Source organism: Pinus tabuliformis, chromosome 3_1 (assembly GCF_031772625.1).
Source record: "Pinus tabuliformis cultivar Carrire ecotype Pingquan chromosome 3_1, CPIR1, whole genome shotgun sequence".
Lineage (NCBI taxonomy): Eukaryota > Viridiplantae > Streptophyta > Pinopsida > Pinales > Pinaceae > Pinus > Pinus tabuliformis.
In genome coordinates this window covers 21,060,918-21,083,379 of record NC_142301.1, presented here as the reverse complement: position 1 = coordinate 21,083,379, position 22,462 = coordinate 21,060,918, and the positions used below count along the sequence as shown (strand labels likewise).

The 22,462-nt window shown below is 41.2% G+C and overlaps 1 protein-coding gene across 1 annotated transcript in view; it reads right to left on the bottom strand.

Annotated features, from left to right (window-relative positions):
• LOC149185566 (magnesium transporter, putative (DUF803)) overlaps positions 1-22,247 on the bottom strand; it is a 396,376-nt gene extending 374,129 nt beyond the window's left edge. The window contains exon 1 of the mRNA XM_089410729.1: positions 21,854-22,247. Coding sequence (XP_089266855.1) covers positions 21,854-21,964 — 111 coding nt within the window. The 5' untranslated portion in view covers positions 21,965-22,247. The remainder of the gene's footprint in view (positions 1-21,853) is intronic.
• Between the last annotated feature and the right edge of the window lie 215 nt (positions 22,248-22,462).

The window sequence follows — 22,462 nt, the reverse complement described above, 5'->3', positions numbered from 1 at the left end:
GTGTCAGAGCAGATGTAAAGCACAAGGGTTTGCAGGAGTAAATCAGCACAAGGTACGGGTAGAGAAAATTTGAGGGTTTAAAGCCCAATTCGAATATCTCCATATTTATTTTGTCCAGTTTCCGAAGAGTTTCAAGAGATGGCCTCAGCAGGTTTGAGAGATCAAGAGAGGTTAGATGGAGCCTCTAATTTTGGCATCTAGAAAGCCAGAATTATCTTGTTCTTGGAGGAGAAAGGTCTCAAGGAGTATGTGACCTACGTGATAGTCGTGTCAACAAATCCGGCACAGCTCTGAACATACAAGACGGAAGATGCCAATGCCAAGAGGATTATCCTTGATGGAGTCAAGGATCATATAGTTTTGCATATTGTTGATCTTGATACATCAAAGAAAATGTGGGACGCAATTATAAAACTATTCCAAGATGCTACCACAAATAGGAAGCTAATCCTCAAAGAGAAGTTGAGAAACACCAAGATGAACAAAGGGGAAAGCATTGTAAGTCATCTCACCATAGTCAGAGCAATGTGTTGAGAAATCCAGGGCATTCATTAGGGTTAAATTATTAATTGATTTCTCTGAATATTGACATTTACTTGTGATACATTGTTATTTCATCATTAACATTATTATGTTATTTTCATCATCAAAATAAATGCCAAACAAGAAGATCACAATGCAAATAGTAAAGACACCAGAGATAGTCTCCAAGCCAGGGAAAAACCCCTCAAAAGGGGAAAACCCAGAGAACTCCTTATAGAATTTCTTTCAATGAAGACTTCCAAGACCAAGACACTAGACCATCCACCACGAGACCAGGCCAGCCACACACAAAGATAAGATCTACTCCTTTCTTCACAAATTCAGAGCTTCTAGCCTTCTTCAGAAAACTAGTTGTCAAGGAAAAGAGAAAATTTTAAAAAAATCAAGATTAGATGATGTCTTCCTCCTTTGTTGTCCTTCTTTCTTCCTTTCGCACTTCTGTTTTTCTTCAGATCTCCTCAAGAAGGTTGAATGCACAAGTGTGTAAATGAAGGACAAAAGCTCTTCATTATATAGCCTTTAGCCTTTTCTAGGCCGACCTTTAGGGCTAGCCGACCTGATCTCTTGAGTGGTTTCTAGAATTTTCCGTGACATAAAATTTCTTTACATTTAATACGTGAGCCCTCTAGGGGCTTTACATCAAGACTTTGACATTGACTCTATACAAAACCCTAGAAAACTCAATGGGTGCTTTGACCTAGGATAGATAATCAAGGGCAAGAAACTCATTTACAAATAAATAATTTTCTTTTACAAAATATTTTTCCTTTCTCCTCTTTCTTTGACAAGTACAATGATTACATCAAGTCATGATACAAATACAATTATGAGGACCGAAACTAGTTACAACTTTCAACACTCCCTCTTAACTAGGGAGGTATTCATAATTGACTACACATACAAGGGCAGTACTTCCATTGAAAAGTTCTCATAAGAAGAGTCGGATTGGTAAACCATCTTATAAGTTATCTTCTTAGCTTATATTTGTGTGTCTCATCATACCAACCAGCATTGTCATATAGCAAGGCCTTGACTAGCAGCTCTATCTCTTCACTAGATTAGAGCACAATGTTGGGGAGACAGTGATTTATAGACACTTTCATCATTGTCTCTCAAGGCACATACCCCATCCAGATGTTCACAAGGTATGTCCTTTTAGGACTGTTAGAGTCGGTCTTGAGCCCTCCATCAGCGATCAAAACTCTTTGCATTTGCATATGTAGGTGTCTCATCAGTGTCAACTTTTGCATCCCATTAGGCATGCCATAACCCTGATGGAGGAGCTGGTATATTTTACCCCTCTTGGCATTGTTGGATTAGGTCATTTCAGTCATTAAGCTCTTTCAAAGCTTATCTTGTCTTGTCTTGAGGTCAATTTCCTAGGTCTAGGGTTTTGGTCAAAAATGTCTACAAGGTCATGTTTTTGAAGGTCAATAAGTGTTCAGCAAGCCAGAGGGATGATTGTAAAGATATTTCTTCGAAGTTTTTTATCTTGTACAGTTAATTTTCACCTTGGATTTAAAAACTCTGTTTTTAAAGCCAAGGTCATTTTTCAAATGTTTGTAAAAAGTGATGAAATTTCAAAAGACTTCAGTGGACAGTATGCAACCCTGGTCCCCTTGCCAAGATCCCTCAGATGATCTACCTGCAAAAAGAATCAAGCAAAAGCACTCAATGAGTCAATTTCAGGATAAAGGAAACCAAAAAGTCAATTTTATAAAGTGTCAAAGAGAAACATTAGAAAGTGGGTTTGAGCATGAAATTTTTTCACTACGAATCCTCCACAGCTCATCAAGCGCTTTCTCCTCCTCCAACTGTTTGTTGCACTGCTCCAGGTATGTGATGGTCCATTGTGCACCCTATAATTTCCTCTGTAAGGCATCATTTTCAGCTCTGAGATGCTGAATGACCTTCTTTGCCTCTTGGCTCGGAGAAATGGCCTCAAGATCAACAAGCTCAATATCTGGAACTCCTGATGGCCCCTCATCAATCTTGGTCTGCTTGCCCCTCTGTGCTGCCTGTGCTGCTGAAGAGAGCGAAGCCCCTTCCACCTGATGGGGAGATAACACTCGCTGAGCTGATGATGAAGGCGAGACCCCTTCCATCTGCTGTGGAGATAATACTCGCCTAGCTGCTGCAAATAAGGCCCTCGGGCCTTTCTGATAGGTAACCAAAGGTGAGGAGCTGACATGTCTAGTGACAGGGATGTCATGCTGCTGTGATGGTCCTCCCTCCTCATGAATAATCTCAGGATGTGGCGAGGGTGGTGCTGTGAAAAACTCACGAGAGATGAACTCCTCCCATGAGATGCCCTGCTGAGCCAACTGATGCAATACTACAAGCTGAATCAAACCATAATGGTACAGGCTCCTAAACTGCTGTGTCGGGCTCTTCCTCTGCAACATGGGCACCATCCTCTGAATGTTCTGATAGAAGAAAACAGGGATGTTCATCATCCTCACTCGGGTGAAGTGCATCAAGAGGCGAATATGATATGAATATACCTGTGAAAATCTGCCCTCACAGGTAAAATAGTGCATGATGAGCCTCATCATGGGAGCATACTCGCTCCTGAGAAACCTGAATGGAAACACACCTGCCAAATGTCTCATGAATGGTGACCGGACAAAAGGCTCAAAGTGAACATTATCCAACACCTTGCGCTTATTCCACACCTCCCCAACATTAGGTATCCCTGTGGCATGTGAGATCACCTCGGGTGTCAATGTAAAGTCCACCCCTGCAAGGTTGACATGTCCATCATGTAAGTGTAAAACAAAAAGGCGAGCCAACTCTCTGTGGTGCTGAATCCGAGAGATCCTCTCACAAAACTCATAGCAAGACATATACTGAAAACATGTGACTGCCATAGGACAAGCCTGTAACTCTGCTAAAGAGGTGGGCTCCTCTCGCTTATGATGTCCACCCTTTCCACCCTTATGAGGCCTCCTCTGTACCTCAATCTCTGAAGCTGATGACTGGTCATCACTTTGCTCATAGGTTTCGGTTTCTGACATTGTTTAAGGAGCAAAGTGGACAAAATGTACTGCTGTTTCTGCCTGTAAAAAGCTGATTTATATGCTGTTTCAAGGGGACAAGGAACATGAGGGAAATGTTAGGGGAGGGACATTTTTACAAGGAAAATGGGAAAACAATGTATACAGCAGGGAATTTAGGGAAATACACTGTAAACATCATTGACATCATTGCATATACATCATCAAATTCATATGCTTACATGGGCATAAGGAGAGATAGGGTTAGGATGTGATTTTTTATTTTTAAAGGGAAAAGGGGTAGGGTTTATTTTCTTTACAAATTTAAAAGGGAAATTGACATGGAGATATAGGGAAAATGAAATGGGAATGAGGAAAATAATTACAAGGGGAAAAACCATGAAACAACAATAAACCCTAGCACACTTTTACAATGTAACATACAGCCATATGGAGGTCTTGCTCTTGTACATTTCGATCATTAAAAACACATTCATAATATCCATCAACCATAACCAGCAGTCATAACCAAGATTAGGGAACCTACCTCAAGCAATTTGATGGCTTGGAGGGCGTTTGAGCAAATTTGAAATAGGTTTGAAGGGAGGTTGGCTTGACGGGTCGCGCACCTCGCCCAACGGGTCGCGCGGGCCTGACGGGTCGCGCCCGTTGAAAATTTGCACTGCAGGAAACCCTCTGACGGGTCGCGCGCACCTGACGGGTCGCGCACCTAGCCTGACGGGTCGCGCGCCTGTCACTCGCCCGAACTTGCTCTGCTTTCGCTCCTTTCACTCTATCACTCACTCAAACTTCTCTTGCAAGTGTCTTGGATGCACAATGAGAGTGAAAGGAGGGAGATTGGGTTTTTATAAGTTTCATTTGAAAAAATTTCATGCTCAAACCCACTTTCTAATGTTTCTCTTTGACACTTTATAAAATTGACTTTTTGGTTTCCTTTATCCTGAAATTGACTCATTGAGTGCTTTTGCTTGATTCTTTTTGCAGGTAGATCATCTGAGGGATCTTGGCAAGGGGACCAGGGTTGCATACTGTCCACTGAAGTCTTTTGAAATTTCATCACTTTTTACAAACATTTGAAAAATGACCTTGGCTTTAAAAACAGAGTTTTTAAATCCAAGGTGAAAATTAACTGTACAAGATAAAAAACTTCGAAGAAATATCTTTACAATCATCCCTCTGGCTTTACAATCATCCCTGTGAGCATCACCCGATGCAATGAGTGCTAAGTGAACTATTCAAAAATCATGAGAAATTAGTCAGTTACGACTACCTCTCATGGAAATGGTCATACGTGAATGATCTTACTTAACGCAGTTGAATCCCAAAATGATATCTAATATAATGCACTGCGTAAAACCCCCATACTTGAATTCAAAAAGAGTCAAGGGATCTCTACTTGAATGGTTCATGAGGCACAATACTTGCTAAGGTTTTGCAAATGGGGTAGCAAGCTAAGTGGGCTTGATTGTGGGGAAAAACTCCACAGTTAAGCGCGCTTGAGCCAGAGGAGTTCTGGGATGGGTGACCTCCTGGGAAGTCCTGGTTACCGGGTGCAAGCCCCGGAAGTGATGATTGATGCTATGTGATTCGTTCTCCACATTTCACTAGTTTCAATCCCACTTCTTCACCCCTGTGAGCATCACCCGATGCAATGAGTGCTAAGTGAACTATTCAAAAATCATGAGAAATTAGTCAGTTACGACTACCTCTCATGGAAATGGTCATACGTGAATGATTTTACTTAACGCAGTTGAATCCCAAAATGATATCTAATTTGTCCATAATCAAAATAAATTCATAATTCCATTTGTACATGTCAAAATGAGATAATCTTTAGATCAATCCTACACCTCTCAGAGAGAGGAATCCAATAAAAATATCAGCTGCCTCATATGAGTTGTCCAAGGTGAAGTTTGGCCCTAGATGCCAAAATTAACAACCTCAACCCATGGAGCTAGTGTGATTAGCACTCAACAGTGTCTCAGAGAAGTGGCAGGTCTTTGTCCAAAGCATATTGGGCAGAGATAGGCTACCAAAGGGACAGGATGTGGGCCGATTTGCAGTAGGAGGAGTTGAGACAAGCTTTGTTAAAGAGCTCCATCAATGGCAGTAGCAGCAGCGGATCAAAGGTGGTGAAGGAGGAGGAGAATGGGGCTCTCGGACCAAAGGGTCCCATTCAAGGGCAGGGGGAGCAGAGAAAGAAGAAGAAGGGTCTGTCAAAGGTCAAGTGCTTCAGGTGTGGTGAGCTCGGTAACTACAGTACCCAGTGTCCTCTTAGGAAGAAGGACAAGGAGGGAAAGAAGGACCAGCAAGCAACTTCAGCAGAGATTGACAGGTGGTCCTCCAAGTTGGAGGAACACTTCGCTATGATTGCCCATATACCTCCAAGGGTGAGGTGGGGTGACTTGGAGTTGTAGCCCCAGAGAGCTACAAATTGAGCTTCTTCAAGAGTCCACCTCATGGATCATTACCTTGCTACGGGGGCCCACAATATTCAGTAGCATGATGGATCAGTGGCAGGCTGGCAATTAATGCAGTCAGTACCAGAGTGACAATTGCAGACTAGCAGTCAGATGCTGAGGAGCGCAGTGCAGTGTTGACAGCAAAGCAAATGGCTCAATGCAAAGTTGGCAGCAGCGCAGATTCTTCAGTGACAGTACAGATGCTAGTAGCGGCCAGAGACTCGGGAGACAAAATGTTAAAATTGGAAACTAGGGCCAAACTCCATGTGGGTCTACTTATTCATGGCAGCGGATATTTTTCTTGGATTCCTCTCATCGAGAGGTGTAGGATTGATCTAAAGATCATCCAATTCCGACAAGTATTCATGGAGATATGAATTTATTTGTGTTATGTGACAATTCGTCAAGGTCGGCCAGCAACCAAATAACCCCCACTTGTCCTCCACGTTTTAGTATAAATAGAGGTGCCTTGAAATTCATTTGGGACTCACCTCTTGTGATATCTTCTCTCCACTGTTTTGGGTTTTAGTGGAAGGGAAAAATCCTCAAGAAGATATGCTGTCCTAAGAAGAAGTCTGCCATGCCCTAGACCGTAATTCTACAAGGGACTTGGACGCAGTTCAGCAAGGGACTAGAACGCAGTCAAACAAGGGTTTATATGCTGGTTGCAATAGCCCTAAACGCTGATATGAAGAAGCCCTACTTACAGCTAAGTAAAAGCCCTAATGCTGTCCTAATATGGTAGAAGCATAACATGGAGGACAGCTCTTATGGTGCATCTACACAAGGTTCTACGCTGTCCTAAATGGGACCTTTCTACACAGCAATAAGAGATCCTAAGACACTGCCTAAATTCCCTATGGAGATGACCTTAAGGCCTAACGCATTCATGAAGGAGGACAGCCCTAATGCAGTTAAAGAGAGGTCTACACGCTGGTCTAAAAGAGACCTCACAGCAGTTCTGTGTATGCCCTAGTCACAGTCCGAATGCACTCTAAATGCTGGTCGTATTTGAAGAGGATTCCTATAAGCTGGAAAGAGGACAGCCATATGATGCCTAATCTGACCGCTGTTTTGGACAGTGTCCAGCTTCAAGCATATGACGTGAAGTAAAGTGCACAGTGATGTAAATGGTGCAGCATAGTGCACTGATTGGACAACATATGATTAGGACTGTTGACATAAAAGCATAGTGCACAGTGATGGAGTGGTGCAGCATAGTGCACAGTGATGGAATGATGCAGCATAGTGCACAGTAGTGATTGAGTGGTGCAGCTCGGTGATGAGAGCAGCACAATGATGAGAGCAGCTCTGTGATGGATGCAGCAGCATAGTGTGATGGTGCAGCATGGTGCAGCACATTGATACAATGTGATGGTGCAGCATGACGCAGCACATTGATGATGCACAGTGATGATGGGTGCAGCATGGTGCAGCACAGTGATAGCTTCAGCATGGTGATGGAATCACCTGAGTTCAGATCTACTACCTCATGTGTCATCTTCTTAGAGAAGAACTCTGCTCTTATTTTGTCAAGTCAAAATGTTTACTTCTGATGTATATGTACTATCTCTCCCTCTCTGCTAAACTATTGAAGAACATAAGAAGAATTGATCAAGGGTTTCCCCACATTGGGATTTGTCCCTGGCTGGCGCCACATCTTGTGTCCTCATCTTGGCTTGTTTTCTGCGATTTATGTTTATGTTCTATCTGCATTTTACTAACATGCTAAATGTGATTGCTAATCTGGAATTGATATTGAGCTAATATCATAGTTTTACGAAACGGCCGAACCGAAACGGAAACAGCCGTTTCGTTCCGTTTCAATAGCCTCCACCTTGACCCGGCCCTTGACCCGGCTCGGTTGACTGGGTCAGCTATGACTCGGCCGGGTCATTGACCCGGCCGAGTCATAGCTGACCCGGTCAACCCGGCCGGGTCCCGTCATGACTCGGCCGTACCAATAAAAACCGGCTGTGGCAGCGTATTAACCCAAAAAAAATGACTTTTTTGCTGTTTTTTAATAAAGTTAGTTAGGGTTTGTGGAGCTGAAAGGGTTATTGTGATTTGTTTAATGCTTTTGGGGTCCATTTCCCCTCCCAAACTCTATTTAAGACAGCCAAATGCTCTCATTTCACTCACAGCAGTCTTATGCATTTGAGTGAGAGTCTTCTTTGAGAGTTAGTGAGCAGTTCTTGAGCTTGTTTTGGAGCAGCAGTGAGGAGTCTTGGAGGAGCATTGTAGCTGGAGTGAGGAGCTTCTTGGGCAGCCATTTGGAGCAGCATTGAGGAGCTGATTTTTGGAGCAAGCTTGAGGAGGCAGTTTGTGCCTGGAGGTATTTTTTTCCACCTCTATAAATCTGTTTTTACTTAGTAAATTTTAGGTGCATATCAAGATAGCTTAGAGAGTGTTTTTAGTCAAATAAATGAACATTGAATCAATTTTTATTTTTATTTTTCATTTTCAGATTGTTTTCCTAGTCAAAAAATGGCACCTAGAGCAAAAGATCCTGCTTGGGCATATGTTGAAATGGTTGATGATGAGATGTGTTGCAAGTTTGCCATAGGAAAATTAAGTCAGGTCCTGGGGGGATTAATAGGCTGAAACAACACTTGGCAGGGATTAAAGGCAATATTACTGCATGTAAATCTAATGAAATTGGGGAGATTAGAAAGAATTTGTTGGAAAGCTTTGAAAAATTTAATGCAGAAAAGACTAGGCAAAAAGAGATACAGGCTGAAATTGGGAGGAAGAGGGAGATACAAAGAATGATGGCTGCCAACCCCCACTATGAGTTTGAGGGTTCTTCCTCTATCCCTCAAACTGATGCATCAAACCCTTTCCGTTATGTTCCTCCCTCTTTTGCTTCTGTTCAAGATAAGGGAAAGGGTAGAATGAAGGGTGATGGGACTATCAAAAGTTTTTTCACTCACTCAGGCTCCTCTCCATCAGATGCACATGGTCCTGAAGTTAGTAAAGGTCTTGCTCAGCCCACTTTAGATGACCATTGGAAGAAAGAATTGAGGGAGACTGCTTGTGACTACATAGCTAGATGGTGGTATGATGCTGATATCCCCTTTAATGCTGCTCGTTCACCATATTATGAGCCTATGTTTGAGGCCATACATGCTGCTGGAAAAGGCTTCAAAGGCCCTACTATGCAAGAGCTAAGGGGGTTTCGTTTGCAGAAAGAAATTACATCAATTAATGAGTATTTGCAAGATTTCAAGGAATCATGGGCAAGAACAGGGTGTACCATCATGTCAGATGGATGGACTGATCAAAGAAACCGTACCATCATAAACTTTCTTGTCTTCTGCCCACAGGGAACCATGTTTTTAAAATCAGTTGATGCATCTGATAAGGTAAAAGATGGCCACTTGTTGTTTCAGCTATTGGATGAGGTTATTCAGGATGTGGGGGTGGCTAATGTTGTTCAAATCATCACAGACAATGCCTCTAACTATGTTCTTGCTGGTAGACTGTTAGAGGAAAAACACAAGACCATCTTTTGGACCCCATGCGCTGCACATTGCATAGACCTCATGCTTGAGGATATTGGAAAATTAGATTGGGTCAGAAACACTGTAGATAATGCCAAAAGCATAACAAAATTTATCTACAATCATACACTGGTTTTGAGTCTCATGAGGAAACACACTGGAGGCAAGGATATTATTAGGCCTGCCATCACTAGATTTGCTACACATTTTTTGACATTGCAATCTATGCTTTCCCAACATAGAAACTTGCAAAAGATGTTTTCCAGTGATGATTGGAATCAAAGCAGTTGGTCTAACAAACCAGAAGGCAGAGAATTGAAAAGGAAAGTCCATGATGAAACTTTTTGGAGAAAGGCAGCAGAGATTGTGAAGGTTGCTGAGCCACTAGTTAAGGTGTTGCGGTTGGTGGATGGGGAAAGGTTGGCTATGGGCTTCATTTATGAGGCTATGGATCAAGCAAAGGAGCAAATAAAGACAGCATACAAGGATAGAGTGGCAAAGTATGGGCCCATTTGGGCAATCATTGATGAAAGATGGAACAATCAACTCCATCGCCCTATACATGCAGCTGGGTATTTTTTGAACCCACGGTATCATTATAAAGCTAAGGAGTCAGGAGCTTTGAGGGGGAGGTCAGAGATGGACTGGTTGATTGCATTGAGCGCATGGTCCCATCGGAGTCTGATCAGCTGCTGATACATCAGCAGGTCACATCCTTCAGCAATGCAACAGGTACCTTTGGGAAGAACCTAGCAAAGATTGCAAGAGAAGCAGATGAGCCAGGTAAACAAAAATTTCAATTTTCAATTTCTTAATGGTTTTACTTTTTTTATTAAAGTTTGTTAAATCATTTATAATTTGAAAGTTAGATATAATTTGTAATTTTGTTGAGCTTCAGCCTTCATCTAACTCATAATTCATTACACTCCTATGTTTTTTGCAGCACAATGGTGGGAGGCCTTTGGTGGCCAGTGCCCTGAATTGCAAAGGTTTGCAATTCGTATTTTGAGTCAAACTTGCAGTGCATCTGGGTGTGAGCGCAATTGGTCTGTCTTTGAGAGGATTCACACAAAGAAGAGAAACCGTTTGGAGCAAAAACGGTTGAATGATCTAGTTTTTGTCCAATACAACCTTCGGCTCAGACGGAACCAATTGCTGAACAAAAGACCTGATTCAGATCCCATTGTGTTGGAAGACATTGATCCAACATCAGATTGGGTAGTGGAGAGTCGTCTACCAGAGTTTGATCCTGATGAGGATCTTGATGAAATTGATGTTGAAGATCCACTGCAGCGTGTTCAGTTGAATGCAGATCCCGATCCACCAGCCTCAGTCTCACAGCCAGCTAGTAGGACTCCAGTTGTAGGTGCTTCGCCTTCCTCTGCTCAGCCACGACAGAAGCGCAGCCGCATTTGTACTCTATCTCAGCTTGCATCTGCTGCACAGCCTAGTGGTACTGGCACCACTTCTACAGTTGCAGTTGGAGACGATGATGATGAGGAGGAGCCATGGGGCCCCTTGTCTGACTCTGATGATGATGATCCAGAGATTGGTCGAGATGATCTTGGCTCCTCTGGCAGTAGCTACTAGCCTCCTTGGTTATTTGTATTTTGTTTTGACTCTTGAGTCTTTGATCATGTATGACAGACTACAGTTGACTATGTATTTACTATTGCCATTGGGTACCACCGTACCATTTTGATATAATGGATTGGTTCATGAGCCTACTTTGATCATATGTTGTCTTCCATGTATATTATAATGTTGTGTGTTTGGAAACTTGAATGAAAATCTTTAAAATTATGTTTAAAATATTTAAAATTATGTTTTTTTATAAAAAAATAAATATTTAATGTATTTTTTACAACGACCGAGTCATTGAAATCGAGCCGGCCGAGTCATTACCGAGTCCGAGTCCGAGTCCGAGTCAATCCTCGGCCGAGTCCGAATCCGAGTCCGAGTTGTAAAACATTGGCTAATATGGAAAATAGAAGTAAATTTGCTCTCAGCATAGAGCATACCTAAAAATAACATGGTATCAGAGCTAAGGTGAAGACAATGCCCAAGCAGGAGTGAAAGAGCAATCACCAAAGACAGTTGGAAAGGAAAAAAGGCTCAACGGATTCCTCATCCCACTTCAAATTTACCAAGGGTGAAGTTGAAGCAGAGAATAATATCTGAGTGGCGCAGCAGAAGCATTTGATGGCCTACCCAAAGATCACTTCAATGGGAAGTCTAGATCTAAGGGTGGAAGGAAAGGCAGATGCCTTGCTTGCAATAAGTTCAGCCATTATGCGAAGGAGTGTCCGAATAGAAGGGACACATCACTTGATGATGATAACAATCATTCCAGGGGCATCTTCAATGATCGGAGGAATGATAGGTACAATGGCAAAGGAAAAGGGAATGCAAATCATCAAGGAAATGGCCGACTCTTCAAAGAAAGCAAGGAACTCCAGGTATGAAAAATCAAATGTTGTTTCTGATAAGCTAAAGGAGTATTATCATATATTGGCCCTCTTCACTACCTCTCCTCCAGACTCTTTGGGAATCTGGCTTATTGATAGTAGTCCTTCAAGGCACTTCATTGGATAGAAGGAAGCTCTCTCTAATTTGGTAGAGATGGAAACAACTGTGGGGATTATACTTGGAGTCAATGCCACCTATCCCAGAAAGGGTGTAGGGAATGTTACCCTTGAATTGATTGAGAGTAACATGATTCATTTACAAGAAGGTCTTTATGTACCTGATCTCAAGAAGAACCTGGTGTCCATTTCGGCAATGGAAGACAAAGGTTTCAAGGTGGCATTCATCAATGGAAAGGTACGTGTGTGGATAAGGAATTTTTAAAAAATGCTTTTGAGTTCAGGGTTGGCAATTTGTATCAAGTTGCAGGAAGTCCATTGGGGACCATGTCGTGTCACACATCTCTTAAATGGCACCGGAGGTTTGCCCAACTTCATTATAAGGCCCTACCCAACGTGAGTCAGATGGTGAAAGGGATGCTTGAATTCAAAAAGAGCATGGAAGGACATGTCCGAAATGTACCGAAGGAAAACTTACAAGGGAACCATTCCCCTCATGTAGCAAGTCCACAGATTTGGAACACCCTGAGGGGTTTGAGATTCATGATCGGGGATCTCGTGTATGCAAGTGGAAGAAAGCCCTCTATGGCTTGAAGCAAGCACCCGGGCTTGGTATAAAAGGATAAACAGCTATCTGATGAACCTGAGATTCACTAGGAATGAAGTCGATCCAAACCATTGCTTGAAGGTTGTGGATGATAGACCTCTCATACTGGCACCTTATGAGGACGACCTCTTTCTAACGGGTGCAAACCCTCTCATTTGCAAAAGTAAAAGGGAGTTGGATTCTGGATCTGGAATGGTGAACTGCAAGCTCGTGACTACCTCGATGAAGCCTAACTTTTAAGAAGTTATGCGGTAATAATGTCGAACCTGATTTGAGAAATGCCTCTGAGTTCCATAAACTAGCATTGATGTTCTTGGTGAACTCCTGTCTGGATATATGTTTTGCAGTTAGCATGTTGAGCTCATAAATGGATGAGCCTCACTGGATTGGTGCCAAGAAGCTTTTAAGATATCGTCAGGCACAATCTCTTATGGATTGAGATACACTACCGAAAAAGTGAAGCTGGATGATTATTCTGATGCTGACTAGGCAGGTAGTGTGGTGGATTGCAAGAGCACTTCTAGGTGTTGGTTCTCTTTGGGTTCTGCTTCAATATCCTGGATGAGCAGGAAGCAGAAGACGGTTGTTTTGAGCACCGCTAAGGCCGAATACAGCCTCGTGTGCAGCTGTCTGGTTGTGGAAGCTCTTCAGTGAGATGTTTGGACATGTGCTGGATACCATCGTGATCTTCTATGACGACCAGAGGAGGATTCGATTGTTGAGGAATCTTGTGCTCTATGATCGCTCCAAGCATATAGACATCAGGTACCACTTTATCTGGGATATGGTACATCGAGGAGCTCGAAGGCTCCATCGCATTGGGACTGATGTGCAGGTCGCCGATATTCTGTCGAATCCCCTGGGAAAGGTCAAATTCTTGACTTTCCAAGAACGACTAGGAGTCGTGGAGAGACTCTCTCCTAAGGGTCCTATATGATATGCACATTGAGCTCTGGGAGCTCCGGGGGGCTTGGGGGTACATCTTGGAGCAATAAGCAACCATAGGGTGAGTGGTTCAACCTTCCCCTAGTGATTTGTTGTGTACAGGGTGAGTGGTTCAGCCTTCCCCTAGGATACCCCTGGTGACATTTAGGCAGGATGAGTGGTTCATCCGTTTCCTACTGAGACATCCTACCCATGTAGTCTGGGACTCATGGGAAGTACCTCTCATCTGGCCAATGAGTAGGGAAATGAGGACAGGGACCATAGTAGTACCAATGGATGCATCGTGTTACTATCGTACTCCCTATGCTAAGATGATATTGATCTGGGATCAATTGGAACTGACTTCGGGTCAATAAGAGTGATATAACTCACTCTCTTTTGGAACTGATTTCGGATCAGTAAGAGTGGTATGACACACTCTCTTTATTGGAACTGACTTCGGGTCAGTAAGAGTGTTTTGACACACTCTCTTTATTGGAACTGACTACGGGTCAGTAAGAGTGGTATGAGACACTCTCTTTTATATGGGACTGACTTCGGGTTAGTAGAGGATGGTATGATACATTCTCGATCACTTCTTTTTCTTCATAGTTCAGCAGAGCAGAGCAGTGCAGGGCACTGATGGCAGAGATAGTACAGTGTGGTAGATGGATTAGCAGATGGAGTTCTCCCTAGTTGAGAGGGAGTGTTAAAATTGGCAACTAGGGCCAAACTCCATGTGGGTCTACTTATTCATGGCAACTAATATTTTTCTTGGATTCCTCTCGTCGAGAGGTGTAGGATTGATCTAAAGATCATCCGATTCCAACAAGTATTCATGGAGATATGAATTCATTTGTGTTATGTGACAATTCGTCAAGGTCGGCCAGCAACCAAATAACCCCCACTTGTCCACAATGTTTTAGTATAAACAAAGGTGCCTTGAAAGTCATTTGGGACTCACCTCTTGTGATATCTTCTCTCCACTGTTTTGGGTTTTAGTGGAAGGGAAAAATCCTCAAGAGGATATGCTATCCTAAGAAGAAGTCTGCCATGCCCTAGTCCACAATTCTACAAGGGACTTGGACGCAGTTCAGCAAGGGACTAGAACGCAGTCAAACAAGGGTTTATATGCTGGCTGCAATAGCCCTAAACGCTGATATGAAGAAGCCCTACTTACAGCTAAGTAAAAGCCCTAACGTTGTCCTAATATGGTAGAAGCATAACATGGAGGACAGCTCTTATGGTGGATCTACACAAGGTTCTACGTTGTCCTAAATGGGACCTTTCTACAAAACAATAAGAGATCCTAAGACACTGCCTAAATTCCCTATGGAGATGACCTTAAGTCTTAACGCAGTCATGAAGGAGGACAACCCTAACGCAGTTAAAGACAGGTCTACACGCTGGTCTAAAAGAGACCTCACAGTAGTTATGTGTATGCCCTAGTCACAATCCGAATGCACTCTAAATGTCGGTCGTATTTGAAGAGGATTCCTATAAGCTGGAAAGAGGACAGCCATATGATGCCTAATCTAACCGCTATTTTGGACAGTGTCCAACTTCAAGCATATGACATGAAGTTGAGTGCACACTGATGTAAATGGTGCAGCATTATGCACTGATTGGACAACATATGACTAGGACTGTTGACATAAAAGCATAGTGCACAATGATGTAAATGGTGCAGCATGGTGCACTGATTCAACAACATATGATTAGGACTGTTGACATAAAAGCATAGTGCACAGTGATGTAAATGGTGCAGCATAGTGCACTGATTGGACAACATATGATTAGGACTGTTGACATAAAAGCATAGTGCACAGTGATGTAAATGGTGCAGCATAGTGCACTGATTGGACAACATATGATTAGGATTGTTGACATAAAAGCATAGTGCACAGTGATGTAAATGGTGAAGCATAGTGCACAGTGATGGAGTGGTGCAGCATAGTGCACAGTGATGGAATGATGCAGCATAGTGCACAGTAGTGATGGAGTGGTGCAGCTCGTTGATGAGAGTAGCACAATGATGAGAGCAGCTCTATGATGGATGCAGCAACATGAATGGGTGCAGCAGCATAGTGTGATGGTGCAGCACATTGATTATGCACAGTGTGATGGTGCAGCATAGTGCAGCACATTGATTATACACAGTGATGATGGGTGCAATATGGTGCAGCACAGTGATAGGTTCAGCATGGTGATGGAATCACCTGAGTTCAAATCTGCTACCTCATGTGTCATCTTCTTAGAGAAGACCTCTGCTCTTATTTTGTCAAGTCAAAATGTTGACTTCTGATGTATATGTACTATCTCTCTCTCTGTTGAACTATTGAAGAACATAAGAAGAATTGATCAAGGGTTCCCCCACATTGGGGTTTGTCCCTGGCTGGCGCCACATCTTGTGTCCTCTTGTCTTGGCTTGTTTTCTGCGATTTATGTTTATGTTCTATCTGCATTTTACTATCATGCTAAATGTGATTGCTAATCTAGAATTAATATTGAGATAATATGGAAAATTGAAGTAAATTTGCTCTCAGCATAGAACATACCTAAAAATAACACAAATGCATCATACTGAACCTATGTTGCACGAAACTTCAAAGAACCCGGCGTTTCGGGCCAAACCCGTACCTGAAACTCCGAAACTTGGCTGAAACTCCGCCGAAACTCGAACATCATGTAATCATCTATTAGAGTTAACATAGACTTGTTTTTCCTTTTAAATTGTCATTTATAGGTCGTATTCCCTTTTTTCTTGCAAGATAATCTGTTATTCACTTATATATCTATATATATATAGATATATATATATATAGATAGATATGACGTTTCGACTGACGTTTCCATTTTTGGGAGGTGACGTTTCTAAACGTACCCGTTTCGAAAACTCTGAAACGTTTTGGCGTTCCGTACAACTTAATACTGAACACAGTTGATTCAGTATTTTGGATGCTTTTTAGATGCAGATGTTGCAATTGCAGCAGCAACAGATGAGAGGGAGTTGCAGTGCAGATGTAGTGTTAGCAGCAGTATGGCAGTGTCAACAGCAGCACAGATGCAGCGTATATCAGAGTTGCGCAGTGGTTGGTGGGCAGTATGGCCAAACATCAACAGCGTGACAGGAGATGATGCAGAGACAAGGTGTTGTGGCAGGGAGTGCAACACTAGAACACATTCCTCGCTAAGAGGGACTGTTAGTTTTTGTAGCCGCGGATGTGTTCTAGCCACAAAATTTGGTCGAGAGGCTAGAATACATGAGATCTCCAAAACCCAAATATCATTTCTAGAAATTCCACCTAGAAGTGTCTCGATTAGATTACTAACAAATTTTTAAATATTTCCTAAGTCTAAACTTAGGGAATATAGTTAATTAATCAATATTAATTGAAATAAGGTGAGAATCATCTAGAAACTCACACGGATCGATCCAGAGATGATCCTAGCCATTGATTAAGTTTTAATCTTGGTCGTTAGTGCTCCAACAGAGGATTATAAGAGGAGGCCGATGTGGTGATGAAGAAGACACTTGAGCAGTTCGATTTCCTGGCAGATCGATTTCCTGAGTAGCAGTAGTCAATTGTTGGAGAGAGCCAGAGATTGAAGTAGTGAGTGAGGGGCAAGGACAGTGACCCGAAGGAAGTGTTCCAGATCCGGAGAGGCTGCAACGAGAGGGCTGAGTTATCCCAATGAGGCAGCGTAGAGCACTACGCAGCAGCTTCAAAGAGGGCAGTTCGATTTGCTGGAGAGAAAATCATTCTCAGTTCCAGAGGTCGAGCAAAGGTTCTAGAAGGCTGCAAAGATGGTTTCCTCAGCAACTGGAGGCAAAACAACTTCATCAAAGACTGGTTGGAGGCTTGACGTCAAGCAGACTGCGCAAAGCAGCGCAGAGGCTGACACAAAGGGTCAGAGGGCCGAGTTTCTGAAGGCAAGTTGTGTTAGGATTGTTGGTGGAGGAAGGGTAAATTCCCTTCAATAATTTTGCCCAAAATTTCTTGTTGTGGATTGCCAGTTTCAGGCATCCAGATTGTACTCAGATTTTCACTGCTGCATAATAATAAAAACCCTCACTGGTTTTCCCAAGTTGGGTTTTTACGAGGACATTTGTCCAAAAATAAGTGTCTCATATTTTATGTGTGTGCTAGCATTTCTCAGTTTCCAGCGCAGTATTTCATTTGTGAAGGTTGCAGTGTGTTTATTTCGATATTTTCCATAGCAAATAAATTGTTAAATTAATTAACAATTAGGAGAAATAATACCAGTTGCTGCAATAGGATTCCAGATTGGAATTTTCACATCCAAAAATATTATTTTGCAAAGTTGCTAAGTAATCCAAAAAAAACCGCACCAAACAAAGACCCAGAAGTCTCACAAGGATTTAAGAAATCTTTTAGAAAGCTATTTGTAGATCCTGATATTGGGATTCAAGTTTGTTCTAAGTTTGTTCATTTTGTGGGATTAGAGGGTTTTGGTGCAGATCTTGATTCTATACGAGACAAGACCATATTAACTCCAATTGATTGGTGGAACTACTATGGTGAGGAACTTCCACATATCCAAAAGTTAGCCATTAGGATCTTGCCACAGGTTGCTAGGTCCTCTTTAGTAGAAAGGAACTAGGATACATTTGGCTTCATCCATTCAGTGAAACGAAACAAAATGGGCTCCAAGAAAGTTGAGGAACTAGAGTATGTTCATTTGAACCTTCGCCTTCTGTCACAAGAGTTGCCTAACTTGGATATGGCGTTGACATTGAATGCCATGTCTCATATGACTTTGTTTGATGAGGAGGCACCAAAAATTGCATCTTCAAGTGGTCATGGCAGCAATGCTCCCACTCCTGGAGAGGATTCAAATGTTGATGTGGATCTTAAATTAAATGGATGAAGACATATTTGATGATATGTAAATGTAATTTATGATGATGTTTTAAACTTTTGAAAAATGAACATTGAATACTATAATATGTCACATGATAGTAGACTGCCACTCTACCAATCATAGTTCATTTTGTAATTTGTACTATGTAGTGTGCATTATTAATTTTAGTGATGATGATAATTGAAATTTGAAATAGAAACTTGATAATATGTTGAATGTTATAATAATCATTGATGATGATGATGACAATGTTTATGCTGAATTGATGGTGATGATTTGTTTATGTTGAATTCTTGATAATGATTATGTATTTTTTAATATAGAATCCAGATTCTAAAAGATGAATGGTAATATGAATTTTTTATTGTCTGATATGTGTGTGTCTGTGTGTATGTTGTTTCCTTGTCGTATCGTATCCGGATTTTTTGAAAATTTGTTGTATCCGTTTCAAACCCCATATCCGTATCTGTTTCAATGCAACTTAGTTCCAATAACATTGTTCTAGACAGCACCATGGTTGAAAATATATTTCTACATAAAAGACCAGGGAAACCCCAGATTGGAAAGGGTTTGTAGAGACTCGAAATAAAGAAGGACAAATCCTATATTCCCTTCATAGATCATTGGCAGGGCTACAAACAACAAGCTGGGATTGAAGCTCTTATAGAAAAAATAAACTATGTGTCAGATGTATATAGAATCCAATCTATTGAGGCCCAGGGAAAACTCAAAACTATTTGTTGATATCCTTACTAATAAAGCCTTGAGTAGTTATTGGTTATTAAACGTAAGATAGCCTGGACTAAATGGATATAATCTTCAGTCACACTAAAGAACATCCAACATAGCATACGACAGCCAACAAAGCCATAGATTCGAACGAATATCTGAAAGTCATACAAATCGACATGTCTGTTAGGGAGGGTGGGACCAGAAGCTAGAAAACCTTAGTCTAATGCTAAATTTATGTTGTACCCATACCCAAACCATAGGAAAGGGGGAGGACATTGCTTCCTTCATGCAGTCTCCTGTAAAATTAATGAATTATGAGGTGAAGGGATTGGGAAAGCCTACGAGGGGAGATATACTCGCCACCAAAGGTATGCCATCATTCCTTCATTTACTTCAGCAGCTAGGAAGGATGGCACCTTATCTGTCCCAGTCCTTCCCATCTCATTCTTCAAAGAGGTATGAGCAACAAAAGAATAATGGATGTTAATTCTCGTTACAATACATAGGTTGAAGGTAGGAGCCACGTGCCATCCATCACCTTGGAACAGCTTCAAGAAGAGAATAGTATAACGTGAGGAGACATGGGGCCAAAATTAATTTATCTGGAGAAAATGGTGGGAGAATGCAAGGAGAAAGTTGACAATGATCTGGAATTGAAAAAGGAGAAACTGTACCAAGGAAATCCTTGGCAAACTGGTTAACGACAATGTAGAGTCAGCAGATCTGAAATTGCAGAAGTGGAGGCAAGCATAAGGAATAATAATTTCAACATCAACAGTAGGCTTCACTGACTTGCAGTGGACCAAGGAATACACATTTCTAAAAATATGTCAGATACAGGGGAGCATAGCCAACATAAGAGGCAAACTCTCCTATGAAGAAGAAGTTCTGCTTGCCAAAAATGCTCAAGGCTGACCATCGGACAGCATGAAAAGGGCTGAAAGAGAAGCGGCTCAGCAAGTGGAAGGCAAGCAGTCAGCAAGGATCTAGATAAACCTATTGCACAATTTTAGTTAATACTAAACAGTGCTTTAATGTTCAGAAAAGTTTTGGTGACTTTATATAAATGGTCATAACTGAAAATTCAAACCAGGGACAATCTGGCTTAAATAGTAGTAAACAATCCATGGCCTGAATCTGATTGATTTTCTGTTTTGGACCAAAATTCATGGACTTAAGGAAGAGAAGTAAATTCCTGATTTTGAAGTGCATAATTGCAGCTGCCCGTGAAGGTAACCTAATTTAAATTAAATTAATTAAAAGAAAGAAAATTCATTGGCAAAAAATACTTCCTCTCCTGCACAGTATGTGAAGCCACCAGGGCATGGCTTCATCGTTGAGACTGGCAGACTATTATGCCGTCCACCAAGGTTCCGTTGTCGCGGTTGTAGGTCCCACCTATAGTCTCCCGTCCACCAAGGTTACATTGTCGCGGTTGTAGGCCCCACCTAAATGGCATGAGTTAATGAGGCTGAGAAAAGTCCTAGGTGATTTTGGAGGAACACTTACCCTTCACATCTAACATCTAAGTTAAGGGAAGTTACCTAGGTGATTTTGGAGGAGCACTTACCCTTCAAACCTAACATCTAAGTTAAAGGAAGTTGCCTTATTTTGTTTTGATGTATCTTATCAGTGTAGATCCATCTTAATCTTTTATGTAGGATAAAAAGAAACCCTGCATAAACCTGTCTGTGCTTAACAAAATCAAAACCAGGGAAGTTTTCCAAATTGATCATTTAATTTATTATTATATTTTTAATAATAATACGGACCTCAATTTTCTTTCATTTAAGTTTATGAGCATCGAATCACATTCAACATTATAACCATACTGCAGTGAAGTTTTCCAAATTGATAATTTAATTTATTATTATATTTTTAATAATAATACAGACCTCAATTTTCTTTCATTTAAGTTTCTGAGCATCGAATCACATTCAACATTATAACCATACTGCACTGAAGTTTTCCAAATTGATCATTTAATTTATTATTATATTTTTAATAATAATACAGACCTCAATTTTCTTTCATTTAAGTTTATGAGCATCGAATCACATTCAACATTATAACCATACTGCACTGTAAAATGCAGCTCGATTCTGTCTGTGCAAGAAGAAAATATAAAAAAATGGTCATGAGAAAATTAAAAAATAACGAGTCATGAGCTGTTTGAGACCTTATGAATGTAGAGAAACATGTTGAATGCATACTGAATTAGAACCCTCGCCTTTCTCGGATGAGGAACAGCCTTATTTTGAACAGAAGTGAGGTAACTAGAAGGAAAGCATTAGGATTTTAGCTCTAGTTTTTAGTGGTCAGGGCACATCTGGGTCTTAGGCTTAGCTATGAGTTTCTGTTACATGTGATTGGTGAATTGTTGAATATATTCTTGATATTATCTTAAAATCTGTAACTTGCCATATATTCTTGATATTATCTTAATATCTGTAACTTGCCATATATTCTTGATATTATCTTAGCTGCAAGGAGATTTGATCCTGGTGTTGCCAAATTACTCTACCCCATTACCATTCTCCATGATTAAAAAAAAAACACTAATGCATTAATTAAATTTCCTACAATTCCATACCTTGAGATTGAGCGTCAATGGAGGCAGCCCTACTGTGCCCTTCTTCTGCAACACTTTACCTATATTGTTTCCAGCTGTCGCGGCCACGGTCAGTAAAATGGCCTCCCACATGTTTCACGATTGATCCGCTTCGGCGTCTTCACAGATCTTGCTCAATCTCTTATGTCGGTAAATGCTTGTTAATAATCTCTCTGGTACTGTGTAATACTAATCCTTTTGCCCACTTTTATCAATCCCACCTCTTCTCATTAAGTATTGCTGATCTGGTGGCAAACGGGAGCAATCGCCATTATGCTTTCCTTATAACAAAAGCCATTGTTCCCGATTCCGTCGATCGTAGCCTGGGATCGTTGAGTAGATTTGACGTGCTTTCTATACTTAAATGTAAGCATTTATTAGTTTACAAATCCAAGCGTGGTGATTAAGGTTTGAGGTTTCATTTATGTGGTTATAAAGTTTACCTGCGATAGCGTTAAATGCATTTTAAATTTTATTGGTCAAATTCTCTATCAAGAGGATTATAATTATAAATATTTTTTGAAGTAGTAGTCTAAATTTGTTAGGATTATAATTATAAATATTTTTTTACTCTTAAAGTAGGGAGTTGTC